This window comes from Pleurodeles waltl, chromosome 1_2 (genome assembly GCF_031143425.1).
Source record: "Pleurodeles waltl isolate 20211129_DDA chromosome 1_2, aPleWal1.hap1.20221129, whole genome shotgun sequence".
NCBI classification, from domain to species: Eukaryota; Metazoa; Chordata; class Amphibia; order Caudata; family Salamandridae; genus Pleurodeles; species Pleurodeles waltl.
Genome location: NC_090437.1, coordinates 521,442,966 through 521,465,612, shown reverse-complemented (window position 1 = coordinate 521,465,612; position 22,647 = coordinate 521,442,966). Strand labels below are relative to the sequence as shown.

General features: G+C 45.0%; 1 protein-coding gene across 1 annotated transcript in view; it reads right to left on the bottom strand.

The window, feature by feature from the left end:
- SLC7A11 (solute carrier family 7 member 11) overlaps positions 1-22,647 on the bottom strand; it is a 622,701-nt gene that overhangs the window by 75,432 nt on the left and 524,622 nt on the right. Inside the window, exon 10 of the mRNA XM_069242094.1 lies at positions 3,916-4,065. Coding sequence (XP_069098195.1) covers positions 3,916-4,065 — 150 coding nt within the window. The remainder of the gene's footprint in view (positions 1-3,915; positions 4,066-22,647) is intronic.

Below are 22,647 nucleotides of genomic sequence, written 5' to 3'. Positions count from 1 at the left end.
CACTTCGATGAAATACATTACTGTACCCAAAACTGGTAGCTGTTGTCAGTTCATAGAACCATTAAACAAGGAAGGGACGTCCTCAATTCCTTTCAGAAAGTTAATTTACTGTTTCTATTTAAAACTCCTAAATCACTACATTTCGGGTGACTTCACACTTCGCACTCACCCTCATTTTGGTTGATTTAGATCATAGTGAGCTGCTCAACCTTCTATGTGTACATAACACTTCACACATTCCAGTAGCAGGCAAAAAGACACGCACTGCAGAGACTTGTATGTAACCAGCAATCTACAGTTTCCAATTCCACTAAGATAGCTCAGTGTGTTAATACACCACTTCACGATCATATGTAAACTAGTGATCACAACAGTTGAAGGTGGAAAACCATAGTAAAGTTGTTGAACTACAATTTGGTTCTCTGACCTGCACAGATCTGTGCTGCAGTGAGTTACCCTACTAAACTAATTAGAGGAAATATATATACTTTATGCCAGCAGCAAGTGTGGAGGTATTTTCACTCTACTCAAAGCCTATTGCTAGCATGGGGCCATATAATTAGAATTTTTGAGAAGCACATCTGCGAATTACACTGATTTTCACTTGATCAGCTCATGTCAGTATGTACAGAGGCACTTTTGCCTGTTGTTGCTAAAACATACAGACATACTGCAAACCTCTCCTGAATCTTGCACTGAATTCCTGAAAATGTATTAATTAGGTCTAGTTCAGAATTCTCACTCAACCACATGCCCGGGTCTAATCAAGATCAAAAATATTATGAACTGATCCCTGTAGAGCAGTATTATGATGGAAGTGAATAAACAGTGTATGGAAGTGCTATGCGAGTATCGCAGAGTTCTGGCAAAACTCCACCAAGTGCCGTGTGGCAGAGTTTTTCCCTGCATGCTTTGAAGCTGCCGCCAAGTCATAGCAAACACTCTGGTCCAATGAAGGAAGAGCTGTGAAACAGCTCTCCCATCCTCAGAGCGGTGTTTCCTTTGTCTGCCTGTCCCTGGAGATGCAGGCAGGCACACAGAGGAAATTGGGACCTGCAGGAGGTGGGGAGCCAGCTGGGACTGTTGGGGCCTTCAGGTTCCCCCCACCGTCCCCAACATTGATCCTGGGGGACTGCCAGGTCACATGGCTTGGCCCTGGGGAAGGGGGCCATACGGCCCCCCTCCCTCCTACAAAAAACAATTAAGCTGCACCCCAGGGAATGGGGTCCCTGGGGACCAGATTATCCCCACCCAAAAAAATGTTTAGGTCAGGCTCTGGGGGTTGGGGTCCCCCGAGTGAGTTTGACCTGGCAAGGGGGGAGTCCCGTGGCCCCCTAACCAAGAATAAATAAATGTATAGGACAGGCCCCGGGACTGGGATCCCAGGGGTCAAAATCAGCCTCGAGGTGGCATGCAGTCACTCTCCCCCCACCCCCCAAAAAAAGTAATATTTACGCTGGGTCTGATATCGGCCTGAGGCGAGGAGCCATGCAGGGTTGGGTTGTTAGAGGGATTTGCCACAGGGACTGGCCACAGGGCATGCCCTGCGGACAGCCCCTGCTGCGCATGACCAAAGGTCATGCACAGCATGGGGTTGGGTGGTTATAGGGGCTAGCCACAGGCACTGGCTCCTGGCCAGGTCATGTGGTCAGCCTCAGTTGTGTACAGCCAAAGGCTGTGCATGGTGGTGGTTGAATTAACATATAATAATTAAAATTAATACACATTTAAAAAAACATAGAAATTCACTGAAAAAAACAAAGGTTACAGGGACGTTATAGTCAGGAAACAGAATTTTTAAAAACATAGAAATTAATCTAAAAAACCAAAGGTTATAGGGGCGTTATAGTTAGGCTCCCATTTTAAATGTACAAAACCATAGAAATTTACCAGTTATAGTAAGAGTTGCCTCAAGTAACTATAAATCATGCCCTAAGGTAACTATAACTCACGCCCTTGCCATGCACTGCTAATTACCCCACAAATTACGGTACTCATGACATCTTTGGAAACATCATTGATAATATCAATGTAATATTTGCAGTATTTTTTTAATGAAAAAACTGTGCATGGTAGGGGCACACGTTATTGTCACCTTAGGGCACCCTTTATAATTACTTGAGATAACTCTAACAATAACTGGTGAATTTAAACGGTTTTGTATGTTTAAAATGGGAGACTAACTATATGGTCCCTGTAACCTTTGTTTTTTAAATGATAAAAGGATGATTTAACAAGTAGAGGTGTGCAAAGTTCAATTTTTTCACCCACCTTTCATGAAATTCTATGGAAACTTTATAACCACAAAGAGTTATAAAGTTTTCCACGTCCCCGAATATTTGCAGGAACAATATGACTCTTGTAACCCTTATATTGTGAAAGGCAACCACCTAGAAAGGTATTCTGCACTCATTTTCTAATTTTGCTGAGTTTGACTAACTTGTCATGCACAAAAGCCTTGCACGGGCAGAGGTGAAGCTGTAATAACACATATACGCACTTTGTGAATTTGGAAAACTTAGAACTTAAGAGATGCTCCTTGTGTAAAACAGCTGTGCAGACATCTAGAAATGACAGGCCACGGGTTTTGCTCATTGAGAGGAGGCAGACCAAATTTTCAAAGATAATGCTGCTGGAGTGCTGGGCTTGCTGTCTTGTTAATGTTAACTGAGGACGTAAAGAATACGTAAATGCAAATGACCCAGCGTGTCTTCTCCTCATTAAGGGATGGCACTCATTTTTACAACAGGAATGATGCCCAAAGGCTTACATGTGAACTTGTTAGCGTCTAGCATCAAAATATCTGAGTTAGCGCCATTTTTAGGGAGCGCCAATCCACCTTGCGCTCATTGAGACAATGAGATAAAAGATAGGTGTTCCCCTCCCTAAAAATGATGCTAGCCCATTAGCGCCATATTTAACTCACTCCGCTAAAACCACACACACCTAGAAAGGGGACCCAAAAAATGACGCTAAGCCCGATTAGAGTCAAAATTTAACGACTGGTCAAACCAGGCGTTAAAGTGCAGTAGGCACATTTCCTTAGGGAAACACCATGGATTCCACTATGGTGTCCCTATTTTGGACACACAGATGTCCACCCCAACCCCCACCCACACCACAGGGACACTACATGTGGAGTGAGCCCATCCCAGGTAAGTTAAGGTAAGTATATATGTTTTAATATTATGTGCCACTAGGGGCCCCTTACATGTGGGCCCCTGTCTGGAACTGGATCTGTTGGGTTTGTCCAGGGGACACTGATGCCCAGTGATGGGCATTGGGGTTGTGGTATTGACTCCTGTGTATACTTAGACAGAAATAATTTTTTGACTGCTTGTGTGTGAAAAAATGACACTAGGCTCACTAGCGGCTGATCATTTGCCACTAATCTGCCTAGAGCCATTTTTCTACCGCCGTCCAGCCCCGGCTAGTGTCATTTTTCATGACGCTAGCCATTACTTAGGGCCATGGTGTGTCATTTTATAAATATGGCACATTGATGACTCTAAGGAATGGCATTAGCGTGTGCTAAGTTATTGGATGTTGTGTGTCATTTTTTCATAAATATGGGCCATAGTGCATTTATGGAGTCTGTTCGTGGTCCATTAGTTCTACCTGACATGTGTAAGCAAAGCATGAGTAAAAAAAAAAATAGCACAACCTTAAAAATGACCCAGCCAGACATGCTTACTGGGAGAAAGAAGGTAATACGCACGATAGATAATGCTGTTGAAGGGGCTTGCATGGGGATGCGTTAGCGATGACTGAATGGTGTAAAGAATCCCGCGCTGCTGCAAAAAGCCTCACAGTTAGTTCACGAGGACAGTTTCCCGCTCCTCCGCCTGTGAGCACGCGGGGTGAGTGAGAGAGGAGGCGAAGATTTATGTACGGCAATCACATTGCTGAGGTTACCTTGAAAGGACGCGGCATATCAGGACGTTTGTATCGGAGATAAATCAGCCCGGCAACTGCCAGCCCGATGAAGAGCCACCTGGCGAAGCTGAGGAAATTCAGCAGGCTGTAGATATCCGCGCTGAAGAGCATCACCATTGTTAGAGGGTACTGCAAAAGAAACACATTTCATGATTGAGTGCAGTTTTAATGGAAAGCTGTCGGTCCAATACACACATTGCGGTGCTCCTTCAGCGCGCAGAGAGGCGGGATGCGCGGCACAAAGCTCAGACTGAATTCATCCTGATATTTCTATTAATGGCGCCTAAATGGGTTTTTCTGCTTCAGCGGGAAGGGGGCGTAGTTGGGGCTGGGGGAGATGAGGTCATCCGCAGAAAAGCATGGAAAGCAAAAAATGTCGGATACACAATATGAAATATTTTCTAAAGCCAATGTGAAGGGACTATGTGGCAAGGAATATCAGCATTTAGACAATTGTATCACGTACTGCTAAACCCGTGATTATTCACGCGGAGGGCCGCCACTTCTAGCCAGATCAACTAAAGTCACACACAATAATACAACCCTGCTTTGTGTATTTTTGTGCATTGTGTAGCGGCAAAAGGAAACATTAGCAAACAATGAATAATGCGAAATTGTGGGCTATTTTCACGTATTAAACATGCAATTTCAGAAGAAACTGACTCATATTATGGGACCGACCCTTGTGTGATCATTTGAAAGAGGTCATTTTTTCTTCCTTGAGGACGAAATTCATGCAAAACACTGGTTAGTAGCATTTCTGTTATGGCACGATACTGAAGGGTGATTAGAGTCATGCAAACATGGCATCTTTAATATGTGGTCAATGACAACATTGGTCCACAATGCATTGGACATATAGGGGCATATTTATACTCCGTTTGCGCCGAATTAGCGTCGTTTTTTTCGACGCAAATTCGGCGCAAAACTAACGCCATATTTATACTTTGGCGTTAGACGCGTCTAGTGCCAAAGTATGGGCAAATAGCGTAATTTTTTTGCGTGAACGCCTTCCTTGCGTTAATGAGATGCAAGGAAGGTGTTCCCGTCTAAAAAAATGACGGCGACGCAAATGTGTCGTATTTATACTCCCGGGCAAAAATCACGCCCGGGAGTGGTCGGGTCAAAAAACCCCGCATTTGCGCCACTTTTTAACGCCTGGGTCAGGGTAGGCGTTAAGGGGCCTGTGGGCTCAAAATGAGCCCACAGGTGCCCTCCCCTGCCCCCAGGACCCCCCCTGCCACCCTTGCCCACCCCAGGAGGACACCCAAGGATGGAGGGACCCATCCCAGGGACATTCAGGTAAGTTCAGGTAAGTATAAATTTCTTTTTTTTTATTTTTTTTTTTTGGCATAGGGGGGCCTGATTTGTGCCCCCCTACATGCCACAATGCCCAATGACCATGCCCAGGGGACAGAAGTCCCCTGGGCATGGCCATTGGGCAAGGGGGCATGACTCCTGTCTTTACTAAGACAGGAGTCATGTAAATGGCGTCTGGGCGTCGTTTAAAATGGCGCAAATCGGGTTAAGACGATTTTTTAGCGTCAACCTGACTTGCGCCATTTTTAAGACGCCCTAACGCCATTTTTCCCTACGCCGGCGCTGCCTGGTGTACGTGGTTTTTTTCCACGCACACCAGGCAGCGCCGGTCTGCTTGCGCCGGCTAACGCCATTCAATAAATACGGCGCCCACATGGCGCTTCAGAATGGCGTTAGCCGGCGCAAAATTTTTTGACGCTAAACTGCGTTAGCGCAGTTTAGCGTCAAAAAGTATAAATACGGGCCATAATGTTGCACTATTTTTTGCCATGTGCACAATACAATGCTACAGATTTTGACATATTGTCAGGTTGTGCGTCTAATCCATGTTGTCTGCTGTGAATATCCTACTACTGGTCAGAAATAAAAACATTTGTTGTGTACAATGTTTCTGTGTCATGCATTATGCTACAAAACACAAAGTGGCCCAAACTCAGGCAGAATTAAAGAGTGAGTGTTAAAATGTGGTGACCAACCTCAGCGATGACCCTGCAAGAAAGCCCTTCATAAGGCAACGATTGGGGGTTTCATTATTATGGGTCTCATTTAGAGTTTGGTGTGCTGGGTGCTCCAGTGCAACAGTGACAGAGTCTGCCACAACTCTCCATCCTCCCACTAGCTTGAGGTGGGCAGTCCACAATGTTTACGCTGATGAAGTAAAATTTACTCTGTCAGCATAAACCTTCCTCAGGTAGCACGGGGAGTACAGGCTGTAGATAGTAAGCCATCCACCTTACTTAGTGTGGGTGGTCAAATAGCATTCATTTTTACTGTCTTTCACCTCAGTGGCAGCAAAAATAAAAATATGCAACCCAGTCCATGGGAGAAAACATACATGGTTTTGAGGCCATTTGCTTTTTCTTTTCTAGCAACAAACTCCAACTCTGGGAGATTGTTTTAAAAAAATGAAAAACGTATATGTTTGGTGTAAACACTCGTCATCAATGACAGATGCACACCAAATTTTTTAATGGCTTTGTATGAATCACCATAGCGGTGGCTCATTGACATCTATAGCGTTCACTTCATGGCCAGAGGTGAATTCTAAATTTGCTCTTTAGAGCAGTGGCAGCTGGCAGAGGTAAAGTCCTATGCCCCTCTGACGGACTTTACTTCATCCACCAACCTCTAAATTAGGCCTCATATGAGTTGCCTTTATGATTACTAAGTTAGCCTTGTGTCAATCAATCTCGTTGTACCACTATGAAATGCTTATATACAGTCCTCTGAGGTCAGGTATGAGCCAATGCTTATTTCAATATGCCTAAATGCCTGTTTGTACAAGGAACCTTTATCTCAGTAAACATATTTCAGGTCCATGTCTATATGTGTCCACTATGTGTTGATCTTTCTACTGTACCTTTTGTAACAAGTATCTCATTTTGAGAACCTACTGAAGTCCAAATGGGTTGCTTTACAAACTAAGGAATCATAGGTAGTCACAAAATGGTCTGTCTAATGAATATTAACTGGGCAGTTTGAGAACCCTTATGATTAAATACAAGTACAGGAATGGTGGCCTGTGAGGCACAGCAGAACAACTGTCCTGTGGTTGTATTTCAAAACTGAAAACTTTTTTTAAGCATCCAAATGTCCTTGAAGGAAATGGGATGCTGTGAAAAAGGGTTGTGGTTATGAAAACTTCAGTGAGAGTTAGCAGTGACCCTCTTGCCCACTACCTACTCCCTCCTAAGCTACAACCCTGGTTCCTGACGGATAAGACATTCAAAGGTTGGGAGACATTCCCTTTTGCAAGTCGGTTCCCATCTTGGGATTCAGTAATTCTTTAATGGTTTGTGATCAAAATGATAGTTGCAAACGATTAATACATAGATACGAATTCACAGTTTGGAAGGAATGCCCAAAACATACCCCTTCAAGATTACAAATTGGTAACAATTTGTAAACCTATTTTATGAGTCAGTAAAACTTTATGAACTGTATAATGGGTTCACTAATCAATAACCCATTTGGATTTTGTGGTCGCAACCCCTGTGATTTTGTGAATTGCAGAGTGTGCAGCTAGAAAGTTCCTAAGTATATCTGGCCTATTATTTTTTAGAATATGGCCAAATATGATGACCACACACGTTTGTTATTTGATCATGAATGCACTTAGAGCAAATCGGTCTTTGTTTTCAAATGGGATCAATTTAAATAAGTCTTGAAAGGTAAACTAGTAAAGCTCTCTCCACAATAGTTCCCCCTCCACACTTTAATGAACTCTCTTGAAAAGAAAACTACCAAGCAACATACATACTGCAAGAAGAAGTATAGTGTGGCAAAATGCATGTTAGTTTCAATTCAGGCATGTTGCTGCTCTCTTTACTGACTGGCGTAAACCTCTTGGCTTTCAAGCGAACCACATGGAGGCCCTATTGATCCTTGGTGACGGTCTGACCAGTGGAAACAAAGTACGTGACAGGAGTAATGTCAGAATCAATGAGAGCAAATGGCTCCCCAGCTGCTCACTATTCTTCTGTGAACAGCTACTCACAGAGAGAGAGAGACTCAGAGGCCAAATGTTGTTTGTTTTGATAGCACAGATAAAAAAAAGACTATAGAAGGCACAGGGCTTCATTTATGTCTCTGTAAATTTTTCCCTATCAAAGGCAGACCACACTCCAGGAAAAGGTCCACTTTCACATATCCCCTTCCGTGAGGTTTTGTACCTCAGCTGTATTCCGGTTGTGCCGACTGAAACTGATTCCCATAGTGACTAATTGTTGTCAGCAATGATAACCTCTTCTCTTGCATGGCGTACTAACGTCAGCTTAGAGTGTATGCTATGATTCACAATCCTAATAGCTTCAGTACTTACATTTTACTGTGGTTAATGAGAAGATACGATTATTATAACGACCTCTCCACTAGTGTGCAAATGCCCCTCCTAATCTAATGTTGCCTCAAAGATTGTTAGATGTTTTCCTAAGCACAATACCACAGTTTGTGATATTTTTACATAATGCGTTGTCCGTGCTTCATATACACTAGGATCATATCTTTTTCATTGATCCTACTTTAGCAAACACTCATAACTTTAAAAGCACTGGAGGTTTTCACACATCATGATTTTTTAAAACAAAACACAGAGCAGATGAAGGCAATACTCCGTGCCGAACACCTATCACAAGTTAGCAATGTTTCACTGCTCCACTCCACCCTGAGGAAGTCCTGTTGCATTGCCTGTTCCCCACCTCAAACTCTATGTCCATTTCTCAATAAAAATAAACAAATAGTCAAGCCAAAGCGTTGACTGCATTCATATGGGATGGTTTATCAAACAATTTGTGCAAGATTATTCAGTTATGACATTTTACCCTAAATGAGATTTGGGTGTGTTTTAGTGTGCCATCACCACTATTTTTGTTTTCCTTCTATGTTCCACCGAAGTTTTGATTTTGGCAGAGTTTCTAGGTCCCCTATACTCTGTAGGAGCCCCTCAAACTGCAGATTTGGGGCTTCTCAGGAGGAACACATTTTGTGTGCTGGGGGATAGGGAGAATCATCTTTGGGCTTCCCTCCTTGTAGTCTCCATGGGCCAGCCGCCTTAACACTCTCGCCGTAAGCATTGGCTGATGCGTCTGATTATTGTTTTTGTGATGAATGGCTGCACGAAGATGATTTGTGTATTGGCCTTCCCCTCTTAAATTATACCAAGTAGTTTGGGAGAGACAGGAGCTGCTTCATGTCTATTGTTAAGAATGCAATTTGTGCAGCTTAATTACTGATACAACATTGTGCAATTTTTAGATTGTGTGAGTACAGTAGAGGCATCACAAATAATAAAGTTGCAGATGCTGTTAGAATTATCCATACATATTCACAATCATTTACTTTGTTGTTAGGGTGTCATTTACAAGATGGAGGTTGCAGACAGTAGATACCCTTTTAGCATGGAATGTAGATGTTTAAACTGTAAAGATGCAATGGCCACTAACTGGTAGTGGGCATTTCCCTAACTGTCCTGACCTTGGGAATGTAGGCTGAAATTTCTGAGGCTTACTAAATACTCTTTCACCTGGACTATGGGCGTTCATCTTTTTTGTCTACCAATTACCAATAATGTTTACAAAATTACTTATATTATGGAAGCTATATTTCACGGTAGCTCAAGTGTTTTTTTAGGGTATAACTCATACAAATAAGTTACTGTAGGCAATTCCGAGGTTAGTTTGAGGACAACATGCCTGTTTAAGGAGAAAATATTTCTTGGCACGACAATTTCTAATTTAACGAGCTATCCAGAGGCAAAATCATCAGCGGTGGCTCCTCTGCTATGGCGGAGGAGGGTTACCTCCCCACCAGCAGCAGAAGCAGCAGCTGCAAACCTTTTACAATAAACCAATAATAAACTATGTTTATTATTATTTTATTGTAAAAGGGGTGGAGCCATGGGACATGACAGGGACAGAGGGGGAGTGCACAGCACTCCCTTCAGTGTGCTTGGATGTTTGGCTCGCTGTCTTCGACCAGCCAAACACACTTGCGCACTGGGCTCTCTCCAACCCGCCGCTGAACACCTGCATTTTCAGATCCGCACCGACCCGAGGACCACCCTCAGAGGATCCCTCGTCTACCGTCCTTCCGTACCACGCGCCCCTTTCAGCGACGCCATCGCCGACTTCATCTCCCCGCACGCCCTCGCCTCACCGGACTACATCCTCCTAGGCGACCTCAACTTTCATCTGGAACAAAACAACGACCCCAACACCACCACCCTGCTCGACAACCTCGACAACCTCGGCCTCAAACAACTGGTGAACACCGCCACCCACATCGCCAGACACACGCTTGACCCTATCTTCTCCGCCAGCAAACACGTCTTCTTCAGCCACACCTCCGCTCTACACTGGACCGACCACAGCTGTGTCCACTTCACATTCCGACGCGAGTCCCGCCACCTCCGCACTCAACCCATTCCGCGTCGACAGTGGAACAAGATCCCTGAAGAACAACTCTTCTCAGCACTCGCCGCCAACCAACCTACCCTCACCACCGACCCCAACGACGCAGCCCTCAACCTCACAAACTGGATCTCCAACTGCGCAGACAACCTTGCTCCCATCAAACACACGCATCGACAGACCAACACCAAAAAACCTCTCTGGTTCTATGACACCCTCAAAGAATCAAAGAAAACTTGTCGCGCCCTGGAGAAGGCCTGTCGCAAGGACCACACCACGGACAACATGACCGCCCTCAAGAACGCTACCCGCAAACACCACCGCCTGATCCGGGCTGCTAAAAAGAACTTTTTCACCGACAGACTGGACAAAAACAGCCACAACAGCAGAGAACTCTTCAGCATCGTCAAGGAGTTCTCCAACCCCAACGCCAACGCCGTCACGCCCTCACAGGATCTGTGCGAATCCCTTGCCACTTTCTTCCATCGCAAGATCAGCGACCTCCACGACAGCTTCGGACAACAGACCCAACAGAACACCACCGAACCCGCACCCCCGGCCATTACTCTCAACAACTGGACCCACATCAACACTGAAGAAACCAAATCCATCATGAACTCTATCCACTCCGGTGCCCCTTCGGACCTCTGTCCTCACTTCATCTTTAACAAAGCCGACGACATCATCGCCCCGCACCTCCAGACCGTCATCAACTCTTCTTTTACTTCTGCTACCTTCCCCGAATGCTGGAAACACGCCGAAGTCAACGCCCTACTAAAGAAACCTACGGCTGACCCGAGCGACCTGAAAAACTTCCGCCCCATCTCTCTTCTGCCTTTCCCAGCCAAGGTAATAGAGAAGACTGTCAACAAACAGCTGACCACCTTCCTGGAAAACAACAACCTGCTCGACCCTTCACAAACCGGATTCCGAACCAACCACAGCACGGAAACCGCCCTCATCTCAGTCACTGACGACATCAGAACCCTGATGGACAACGGTGAAACAGTCGCCCTCATTCTCCTCGACCTCTCGGCTGCCTTCGACACCGTCTGTCACCGCACCCTAATCACCCGCCTCCGCTCCACCGGGATCAAAGTCCAAGCCCTGGACTGGATCGCCTCCTTCCTCTCAAACCGTTCCCAAAGAGTTTACCTCCCTCCGTTTCGCTCAGAACCCACTGAGATCATCTGCGGCGTCCCACAAGGCTCATCGCTGAGCCCGACACTCTTCAATGTCTACATGAGCCCCCTCGCCAACATCGTTCGCAAGCACGACATCATCATCACCTCCTATGCCGACGACACCCAACTTATACTCTCCCTCACCAAGGACCCCGCCAGCGCCAAGACCAACCTACAAGAGGGTATGAAGGACGTCGCAGATTGGATGAGGCTCAGCCACCTAAAACTGAACTCTGAAAAAACAGAAGTCCTCATCCTCGGCAACACCCTGTCCGCCTGGGATGACTCCTGGTGGCCCACGGCCCTCGGCACCGCACCGACCCCCACAGACCACGCCCGCAACCTCGGCTTCATCTTGGACCCTCTTCTCACCATGACCAAGCAAGTCAACGCCGTGTCCTCCGCCTGCTTCCTCACCCTCTGCATGCTCCGCAAGATCTTCCGCTGGATCCCCACCGACACTAGAAAAACCGTGACCCACGCCCTCGTCATGAGCCGCCTGGACTACGGCAACACCCTCTACGCCGGGACCACAGCCAAACTCCAAAATCGCCTGCAACGCATTCAAAACGCATCGGCACGCCTCATCCTCGACGTACCCCGCAACAGCCACATCTCCGCATACTTGAGACACCTGCATTGGCTCCCAGTCAGCAAAAGGATCACCTTTCGACTTCTCACCCACGCACACAAAGCCCTCCACAACAAGGGACCGGAATACCTCAACCGACGCCTCAGCTTCTACGGCCCCACCCGCCTCCTCCGTTCCTCTGGTCTCGCACTCGCTGCCGTCCCTCGCATCCGCCGCTCCACGGCGGGTGGGAGATCTTTTTCCTTCTTGGCGGCCAAGACCTGGAACTCCCTCCCCACCAGCCTCAGGACCACCCAGGACCACTCCACTTTCCGGAGACTCCTAAAAACCTGGCTATTCGAGCAGCAGTAACCCCCCCTTTCCCCTAGCGCCTTGAGACCCGCACGGGTGAGTAGCGCGCTTTATAAATGTTAATGATTTGACTGTGTTACCGCATTGGAGACATTAGGCAGAGGCTACGGGCAATCCTAAAGCCGCAGGGCAGGCTGGGAACCTGTGCCTGCTGTGAGGACTGAGGAGCGGCGTGGCGGAGGCGGCGAGGAAGGTAATTTTAAAAAAAAATCCTTATTTTTGTTCGCCCTTTTCCCCGCAGTGCCGCCCCACCCCTAACACCCCTCACCCCCTCAAGCCACAAATGAAAATCATGCAAAATATAGAGTCTGCAAAATGGTCAAATATTTAGCATTTTGTGTAACACAAAATTTGGGGATTATGTGAGGTTAGGCAAGCATAACAAAATATTTTCAGGGCCCTACCCTTGATCAGCGGGGACCCTGTGAATTTGACCTTTGCAGAGTATGGAGCTGTAGATTGGTCACTTCCTCCTGGTTAGGAGTAAAACATTATGGCCCTGCTATAGCTTTAATGGACTTCACTAAGCTCTTTACCTGCGTGAAAGCCATTACTAGCTCTAGAGAAATACAATTGTAAGTGAGGGTGCTTGGGGAAAGCGGAGGGATTTGTAGTTGATTCTCCATTTCTTTGAGTTCCTAGAAGGAACAAGGAAATTATGAGTCCCTGTAAATCATTTTTTAAATATTCTTTCTGTTATTCACTTCATTGCATTTTATCCTTTTCCTCTGATCTTTATAATTGAACAGCTATTAGTTTTAAGTTTCTGGGAAATGGTTCAGACTGTTGCTTTACATATCGCTTCTCATCCCTTCTGCACCAATTATAAAGGCCGTCACATTGCCTGTAATAATCGGATGACACTCCTTTAGTATATAGATGATAATTTCTTAATATTTAATGCTGGTTTCTGACAGTCTCTGTAGGGCTTGTACTTTGGAGTTATGAATATGCTACGAAGGCAGATTCATTGTAAAGAATACAAAGTCTGCAAAGTGATCTGTGAAAACTGTGATTTACATAAAAAGCAAAAATATAGTGTGCATCCTCAACAAACATGAAAAGAAGTGGCCAAGAAGACCAAGGTACAACTTCATAGGATGGTTCTGAAACCTACTCCCCTGTGATCAGAACTGTTGGAAGATTGGCCTACAATGACATGCACTTTGTAAGATTTTAATATTACTTTCTCATATTGCCATCTGTAATGTCTATCTTCACCACGTTTTCTATAGTATTTGGACTTGAGATGGCATTACTGAGAGCAAGTCAGATAAAATGCCACCCACCCCCTTGACAAACTACAAGATGCAAACAGAGAGGATGGCCAAGGAACCAAACTATACCAGAAGGCTCCAAGAAGCAGCTTGTTGCGTTATAAAGCATTAGGGATGAGAGGGACGAAGTGTATATACAAAGCAAAATACTAAGCATTAGGTCAACTCGTTTGAGGAGTCTATTAAAAAAAACACAGCCCTGCTTATACAATACAGCCATGCCTATATACCGTGCCATAATTAGAGACAGACCTCACATATGACACTCAATGGTTTGCATAGGTCACACAATAAACACATACTCTAACAACCATGCAAACAATCCCCTGTGTACTGCACAGTGGACATTGATTGACAAGTGTTTTGAGGCCCCAACCATAATGACATACTATACAAATCTAAATGCAATTAAAAAAAATTGAAAGATTAGACAATTGCTGTATTATCTCACAAGGGGTGCACCCTGAATACCTAGGGGAAACAATATTATGGACTAAATATCGAAAAAAATATTGTTAGGGGACTAAGTCTAGGCGGTGTGCTACTTGAATATCATACCCACAATATCGAGGAAACAGAATATTGAGGACAGAATATTGAAAAAATATTGACAGGTAGATTTTCTATAACTAACTCTGCATATATGTACAGATACGGTACATACATCTTCACGGTAGGTAGATGTGGCGTTAGGAATAATAAATCTATATTTCCTTTTATGCACTTTCCTTTTGATATAATGTCCCTCACTATTCTGCCTTTGATATTATTGGACCACGAAATTCTGGGGGTTGATATGCTGTACTCCAATCATCTTGCAACTGTCCAGGTATGTTCTGTACTAGCTATTGCGACTCTCTGTTTGCATTGACCTTTCCTCTATAAAAGAGTGGGCTCTTACTTGAAGTGAGATTCTCCATGAAAGGCTGTGTGTGCACTCCTTGCTTAAAGATGCACTTTCAATGGATATTATTAAGGGTGCTAATTGCTGGAGTTTTTCAATGCCTTTAATTTTTTCTTTTGGCTTGCCTGATCAGTGTTCATAATTATTCTGCCTGTTGTCCCTAATGTTGAGTACTGACAATTATTCTAGCTCTGCAGACATACTGTGTTCCGAAATTGTTCTCTAGGTTTCAGTGGCACCTGCTGTGAAGGAAAACTAGTGGGGCAGCATGGGGGGCATGGCTGGGGGCAACACAGGGGGCAGTGTGAGGGGTGGAGTAAACTAAAATAGTACTTACCTGCCGGCCGCCAGCTCAGGGATCTTCTGCTTCCTTTCGCCTGTCGACTCCCAGGAGCCAATTCACCAATGCACAGGCTCCAGACACCCCATTGCCAATTCAGCCACTGCTATCATGCCAGTAATACTATTACCCAGCATGGGAACAGCACCAGGATTGGTGTGAGTGGCCTGGTTTGGCGCTCACTAAGATACTGGGAGCCTATCCTTGATCTCCACCTGGCTATGCGGCACATCTCATGTTGGAGAGATGTAAGAGTGCATGTCGGTATGGCTGTCATAAAACAACCAGCAAATCCAGCATGTGCACTTACAGTGCCCACTACTCCTCCCTGTGGCAGCTTCTGTCTATCAGGATGCCCCATCATTCCCTAGACTCAACTCGGTTAGGAAAAATGAAATGATAATAACATTGATATTATCATTTTATTTTTCACTTTTTGCAGAGCGGGGAGAGCAGTGGGGTGGCGCTCCTCCACCTTAACGGAGGAGCCACCACTGCCAGGTTTCACTGCAAAGTTCTTTACTGGTGTTTTCAAAACATATTCCCATTTTGCCTGCCAGATTTAGGAGTAACATTAAGGCATGTAAGTAACCTCTCACCAAAGGTGCAGTATGGACACCAGCCCTCCAAACTGTATTACAGTGGCATTTCCAGAACTTGACACCAGACATATCTTTAAATTATTTGTATTCAAATATTGATTCATTTGCTTTAGTTAGGCAGAGCGCTTCATTGTGTGACAAGGTGCGGTGAAACATCTTTATTCTGAGTGGCAGCCTTTTCTGGGGCTACATTCTGTTAAACATGAGGGGATTTATGAGCTCATATGTTATGGTACGCTTCATAGAAATATATGCAAGTTTGCAATGTAATGGAAAAGTGTACACCTTTGCATTGTGAAATGTGTAAATGCTTGTAGTATAGTTTGCTATTTAGTACCATCGTATAGCATGTTTACTACTTTCATTCCAGACAGATGATTGTTTGTGTAACCAGATTTCAACTGAACATGACATTACACATTGTTACATGTATTTACTATATTTTTCCATCTTATTTTTGTTTTTGTTAGGCTTTAGAATAGTTTATAAATGCTTAAGAGTTTTGTAAGAACAAGGGGCCAGATGTAGCAAAGGGTTTTTCCCATTCTGTGTCAATGGGAAAATGTGTTCGTACATATGGCCCAAGATGTGGGGAAGAAACAGCTGACAAGTAGAAGCAGCAGCCAAAAGCTTACCAGAAGTAGTGGGTCTCCAGGTGTTTCTAGCATTTCCTAAGATCCACAAAAGGGAAAAGCATTGACTGCAGACCGCAGGGACAAAAAATTCTAATCATATGTGTATCTCCTCAATTCTGGCATATTTGTCTTTTGCAATGGAGTACTGTTACTCCATTCCCCTTTGTGACACAGTTTCTTTGACTCCTAATGACAATAAACATAAAAAACTGCTGAGTCAATGCTTCTCAGGGACACTTCTGGTATTCTCTAAGACTGAGATACTTCCAATTGATTCCATCCCGTAGTCTCGAGAAAGTAATCGCCTTGACCCCTTTGCCCAAGTTCTTGCTTCTGGTAGCACTTTATCAATTTTTGAGATTCCGGTACTGCACGAAGCTGCTGTCTCCAAATATAAAATTGAAACCAGTAATCTGTGGTGAATCTGGACAGTCTGTTTTTTTATGTGTGAACGTCTACACACCTACAGACTTCATGTGCACAGGCTTTGTGATAATGAGACGACATTTAGGAATGTGTGCAGTTTTTGTTAGCATTGCTTTTTCTGTGCACATTTCTAGGGAAGCTCAGAGAATGGAAATTGCACATGAAGAGCAACAAGGTCAGCCCTACCACCACAATCTCCTCTCCTGCTTTCTTTCTCTCTGGAATATATCGGGGGCGGGAGGGTATACAAATATTCCCTCCAGAGGCAACCCTAGGGATTGTGTGTGTGTGTAGTGGCATATAGACATGGCCATCAGAGTGAGTTCTGAAAGTAGGACTAGTTGCACCTTTATCAAAAACAACTTTGAGGGGAGAAAATCTTCTCTAACCTGCATGGATGGATTTATGAACTGGGATCCGTTAGATGATTGATAGTAGGCTTCAGTCATAGTGGCAAAGGTATACAAAGTAACCACATTTTCGCCTAAGTTTATAATACTTCATTTAAATGCATGATGATTGTAATCGCTCAGAAGGTGGATTTATATTTGTGTGAAGCCTCTTGTTGATTTATTTAATCTAGAAGCAGGAATGTGTCATTATAGAGACACACAATCAGTGAAATATGGGATCTTCTCAAACACACAACAAGAATACTGAACACTACTTCCTGACAGAGATGACCAAAAAGTGGCAAGGATATAAACAACACACTATAGGGCCGGACAGAGCCGGAACAGTATGACAGTGGGAAGAGGATCAAGCATGAAAAGCCAAGAAAGAGTTCTGTCATCCTTGTCCGTGTTGAGCAACAATAAAAGGTTAAAGTAGGCGTTTGTGTCATCTGTGAATGGATCTGAGCTATCCATTACTTAAGGGGTTCTTTGGTCTGTCGCCCAAGAGTGCTAACATTCCTGTACTCTGCTGGCATCACTTACTAAGAGCTGTACTAGCTGATATCATGGACTGACATCATTCTTTGAACAGAGCTTGGCAGGAGCAGTCTGGGGTGCTCCTTCGCCTACACCACAGTATGTCACCTGTTTTATATGTAGCGTAATAGAATTAATAAAATGATGGGAATGTGTCAGGCAGCGCTTGGAGGAAACAAGTGCCAGACAATCTTCAAGCTACCTCTCTGGTTTGGCAAGTATAGGTCAATTGATAATATGTGTGATTACCTTTCCTGGTAATCCTTAAATTATCAGAGAGGGAGAATAGACTGACACGTTAATGTATGGGCCCCCTTAGACGTTAAATATATGCAGATTGAATATGTTAGGGAAAAGATAGCAGTATAAAGGTATTAACGACTCAATGAGTTTATAAATCTTAGCAAAACTTCACACCTGGATGCTGTTTCCTAACAACAGGAAGGCACTGTAATTGAAAAAGTGCGAGCAGTCCTCTCTTTCAACAATAGTTAAAACCAGCTGCACAGCTGTTTTCAACTACATGTGGATTCGAGGGGAATTACAATGTTTAAACAGAACAAACAACTATAACTGTGTACGGAAAAGAGCATTTTTTTGCAGCTGTCATGGTTTCTCCTGCTTATAATTGTACGGTCAGTTGTTACATTTTTGGGAATCTCACATCAATGATACAAATATGGCTCCCAGCATCAAACTGATTGTCTCTTAGGTCAAAATGGCAATGTTCATGCAATTTACTAAACAATGTTCCTTCTTCTATCACTAGACAGTTTTTAACAGTGATGTAACAAAACGTGAAGGCCCCCCCTGCAATATATGCTGATGGGGCCCCCACACTCACCTCAGTAGGCACTGGGGGGTTCCCTCCAAATATGGGCAAACCTGTGGACCCCCTGCACCCTGGGGGTTGCGGTGGCCACTGTTACGCCCTCCTCTGTGTTGGACTTTTTGCCTTACGCAGGGTCATCCCCAGTCTTTTTGCCTCCTTCCTCCTGGTTTTTCTGACCTCTCGCTGTTGGCTCTAGGACTCTGAGCACTTTATCACTGCTGACCAGTGCTAAAGTGCAGGTGCTCTCCCATCTAAAGTTGGTATGATTGGCTTATACCTAATTGGCATATTTAATTTACCTATAAGTCCCTTGTACAGTGGTATCTCTATACCCAGGGCCTGTAAATTAAATACTACTAGTGGGCCTGCAGCGCTGCTTGCGCCACCCACTGAAGTAGACTTTCAAACCTGTCTCAGGCCTGCTAGCGCAGGGCCTGTGTGTGCAGTTTTCTGCCACAGGGACCTGGCATCTAAATTTACTTGCCAGGCCCAGAACTCCCCTTTTACTACATGTAAGTCACCCCTAAGGTACGCCATAGCTAGCCCTATGGGCAGGGTGCCATGTATGTAGAAAGGCAGGACATGTGCCATATTGCATGGCCTGTCCTAGTAGTGACAAACAGCCTAACTTGGTGTATCACTGCTGTGAGTGCTGCCTTCTCGTAGGATTGCATTAGAAATGCCCTGCCTTATGTGTAAGGGGTTGTTAGAAATGGGGTTTCTGGTTGGCTAGGGTATGCACCTCAGCCAGGCAGAACTTACCCACGCTAGTCAGGGCAAGGGAGTTACACGTCCAAGATAACCCCTGCTCACCCCCATGGTCATCCTCCAGTTCTCCGTTCCGCCCGCCGGGCTGGAGACCTGGGTTTCCAGCCCGGCGGCCGTCACTATACCGCTGGTGGTATATTGACCCAGCTTACCGCCGTGGATTTCCTGCGGTTTGAACCGTCATGAAATTGATGGTGGTAAGCACTACCAGTGCCAGGGAATTCCTTCCCTGGCACTGATAGGGGTCTCCCCCACCCCGACTCCCTCTCCTACCCCCCCACCACCCCTGCCACCCCCCAAAGGTGGCAGGGCCCCCCTCCCCACCCTGACCCCCAACATCACATCACCCATTCACACACGACACGCACGCAGGCACCACCTACACACTCACACGCACACACGCCAACATACATGCCTACATACACACACAGGCAGACACGCACACCCACATTCAAACATTCACGCACACATCCATACTGACATACCCACAGACATACACGCACTTATTCCCATACACACAACACCCCCGCAAGCATACACACACTCACACCCACCTTCATATACACACACGCACACCCCCATGCACGCACACAACACACAACACCCCCCACCCCCCTCCCCTCACGGACGATCGACTTACCTGGTCCGAGGATCCTCCGGGAGGGGACGGGAGCCATGGGGGTAGCTCTGCCGACACCACACCGCCAACAGAACACCGCCACGGCGAATCACAGGACTTGATTCGCTGGGCGGTGTTCTGTTGGCGTGGCGGTGGAGGTGGAGCAACCTCCACTTCCCCGCCTCCCGCCAGTATGGCTGTTGGCGGCTCTCCGTCCGAAAAAGGACGGAGAGCTGCCAATGGTCATAATAGGCCGAGCGGAAAACCGCCACTACTGGCGGTCTTCCGCATGGCGGTCCCTCGGCGGTCTTTCAAAAAGACCGCTGAGGTCAAAATTACCCCCTATATTTTAGCTGCCTTCAGCTGCTGAGGTCCCGAGGTGAAATTCACAGATTCAGTGGTGTTCCTTCAGACCCTGTAACTGTGATGGTGCTGGTAACTGCTCAAACACAAAATCAAAACTTCAAAGCTTTGTGTCAGCCTCCCTTGGACACTCTCTACTGCCTCATGTAAGTACTCACCCTGGTCCAAATTATTTCAGGTAATCATAAAAACTCAGTTGTTTGTTGTTACTGGAATAGGTTATGACGTACTCGTTTAATCTATCCTTCCCAGTAAGTTCTGATTTTACTGGTTACTTGAACCAAGATGCCATTATAATATGATTTATATTCTCTGTAAAGTGGACTAAACTTTTATGCCGCAGTAGCACTACATAAAACTGCAAAAAATAAATAGAACATGATACGTTGCGTAAGACATCTCAAGACTTACCTATGAATGCTTTTCCCCATAGACACAAAATGGGTAAAACCCCTTGATACATTAGGCCAATCATAAGTATTACATTGATGATTGGCACTAGTATTCATGCTATTTTTGCCGTTCCTTAATTATTTGGTGCGCATGCACAAGAGCTCTTGCAAGGCACAGCGCATAATGGTTCATCTTGCCCTTCTATCCAGACACACATCTGTGGCTGTGAATATGTAAAGCAGGAGTCAACGTGAAAAAATGTATTCCGTCTGAAAATAAACTGTAGCTGAAGTTGAAGAGGGAGCGCGCTCTGCATTGCTATAATCCCATCTACAGTAGATAGATGGCATTGAATGCAGAAGATCATTGCTACCAAATAGTGTGTGCATCTGCACATATAAAAAACCCACATAACAGGAAAGCTAGAAACAAAGGCTCTGGCTGCTCATTGTGAAGGATTCATCTTCCACAGGGGATCCAGCACTATGAGAGGAGCAGCAGCTTGCTAAGAAGCTGCCTGAGCGTTCAAATGAAGGCTGGAAAAAGAAAACTTTGCAGGCTAACAAACAAATGATTGCCGATCCTCTGCAAGAACTAGATATGAAAATGATGAATACATTTGGAGGGTAAACTGATTGCACATTTAAGCACATTTCCCTGGTGTATTTCCACTGTCGGTCTTCGCAAAAGCACATTATGCCATATCAATATTGTTCAGCGAGGAAGCAAAGTCTGTTTCTGTTTTCAGTGGTTTATGATAACCTTTTGCTGTGGTCTTCCACCAAGTCTTCTTTCGTTCTGTAAGCTTCTCTGTGTCTTTGATTTTTCTGAGCACACCATGCTCTGTATTTGTGTGCGTGTCATTATCAGTTGTGTTTGACTGCTCTTCTGGGTGTTTGTGGATATAGGTTTTAAACTCCATGCTCCATTATGTGTCTTTGAGGATTATGGGCTGGGATCCAGTAGTACAGGAGTCCATGATTCTGTAAGAGACGAAGTAATCCCTTCCCATCCATCCTACCTATCTTCAGAATTACATTCTGTGGGTGGTGACCATGATTCTTGACCGATAGCATTACCTGGCCCAGTACTACCAGCGGGATAGAATAGCTAACACAATCAGTGGCACCACCACAAAATGTGAAAATGTTGAAATACTGTCAACTGAAAAATGAATAGTCATAGACCTCTTTCAAATGCAAGATAAATATCCAATAGGCATATGGATTTGCATTAGGGGAGGGTGGAACTTGCGGAATTGGACATAAAAACTCCACAAGATTCCGCGAAGTTCCACCAATGGACAGAAAATATGCAGGTTGCACTGCTCATGCTGTAATTTAGTGCCAGTTGCACGAGCAGCACTGAAAAATCAACGCAAATGGTACAATGCACTACACAAATGCTCGAGGCCATTCGAGTTGATTTTGCTACTGCTTGAGTAGAAAATTACTCGAGCAGCAGCAAATTTACTCAAGAACAGTCCTCTGACTAGGACCACCTGTGACTGTCAGTGACTGTCCATGTTAGAAAATTGCACCTGGGCATGCCAAAATCTCACTTTCCCTTGCCAGATCACTGAGCCTTGCAGGAAATTAATTCCACTATGCAGCAATTGTCAGAATGTGGCTGGAACTCTGTGTTACAAGAGTAACGCAGAGTCAACAAATTCCGCCAATGCTGCAGGTGAAATGAAACATTCCACCCACCCCTAATTTGCATATTGAAGAATGTTCCAAATGGCCCTTCCTTCGGGGTCATCCCCAGAGTTTTTTGCCTTTTCCCTCCACTTTTTGCTGAATTTGTTTTTGTTGGTCTTAAGGCTCTGGGCATGTTACCACTGCCAAAAAGTGCTAAAGTGCATGTGCTCTCTCCCCATCACATGATATAATTGTGTTACACCTGTTTGGCATATTTAATTCAGTGTAAGTGCCTAGGGCCTACAAATTAAATCCTACTAGTGGGCCTGTAGCACTGATTGTGTCACCCTCGACAGTAGCCTTTCAAACATGTCTCAGGCCTGCCAATGCAGAGCCTGTGTGTGCAG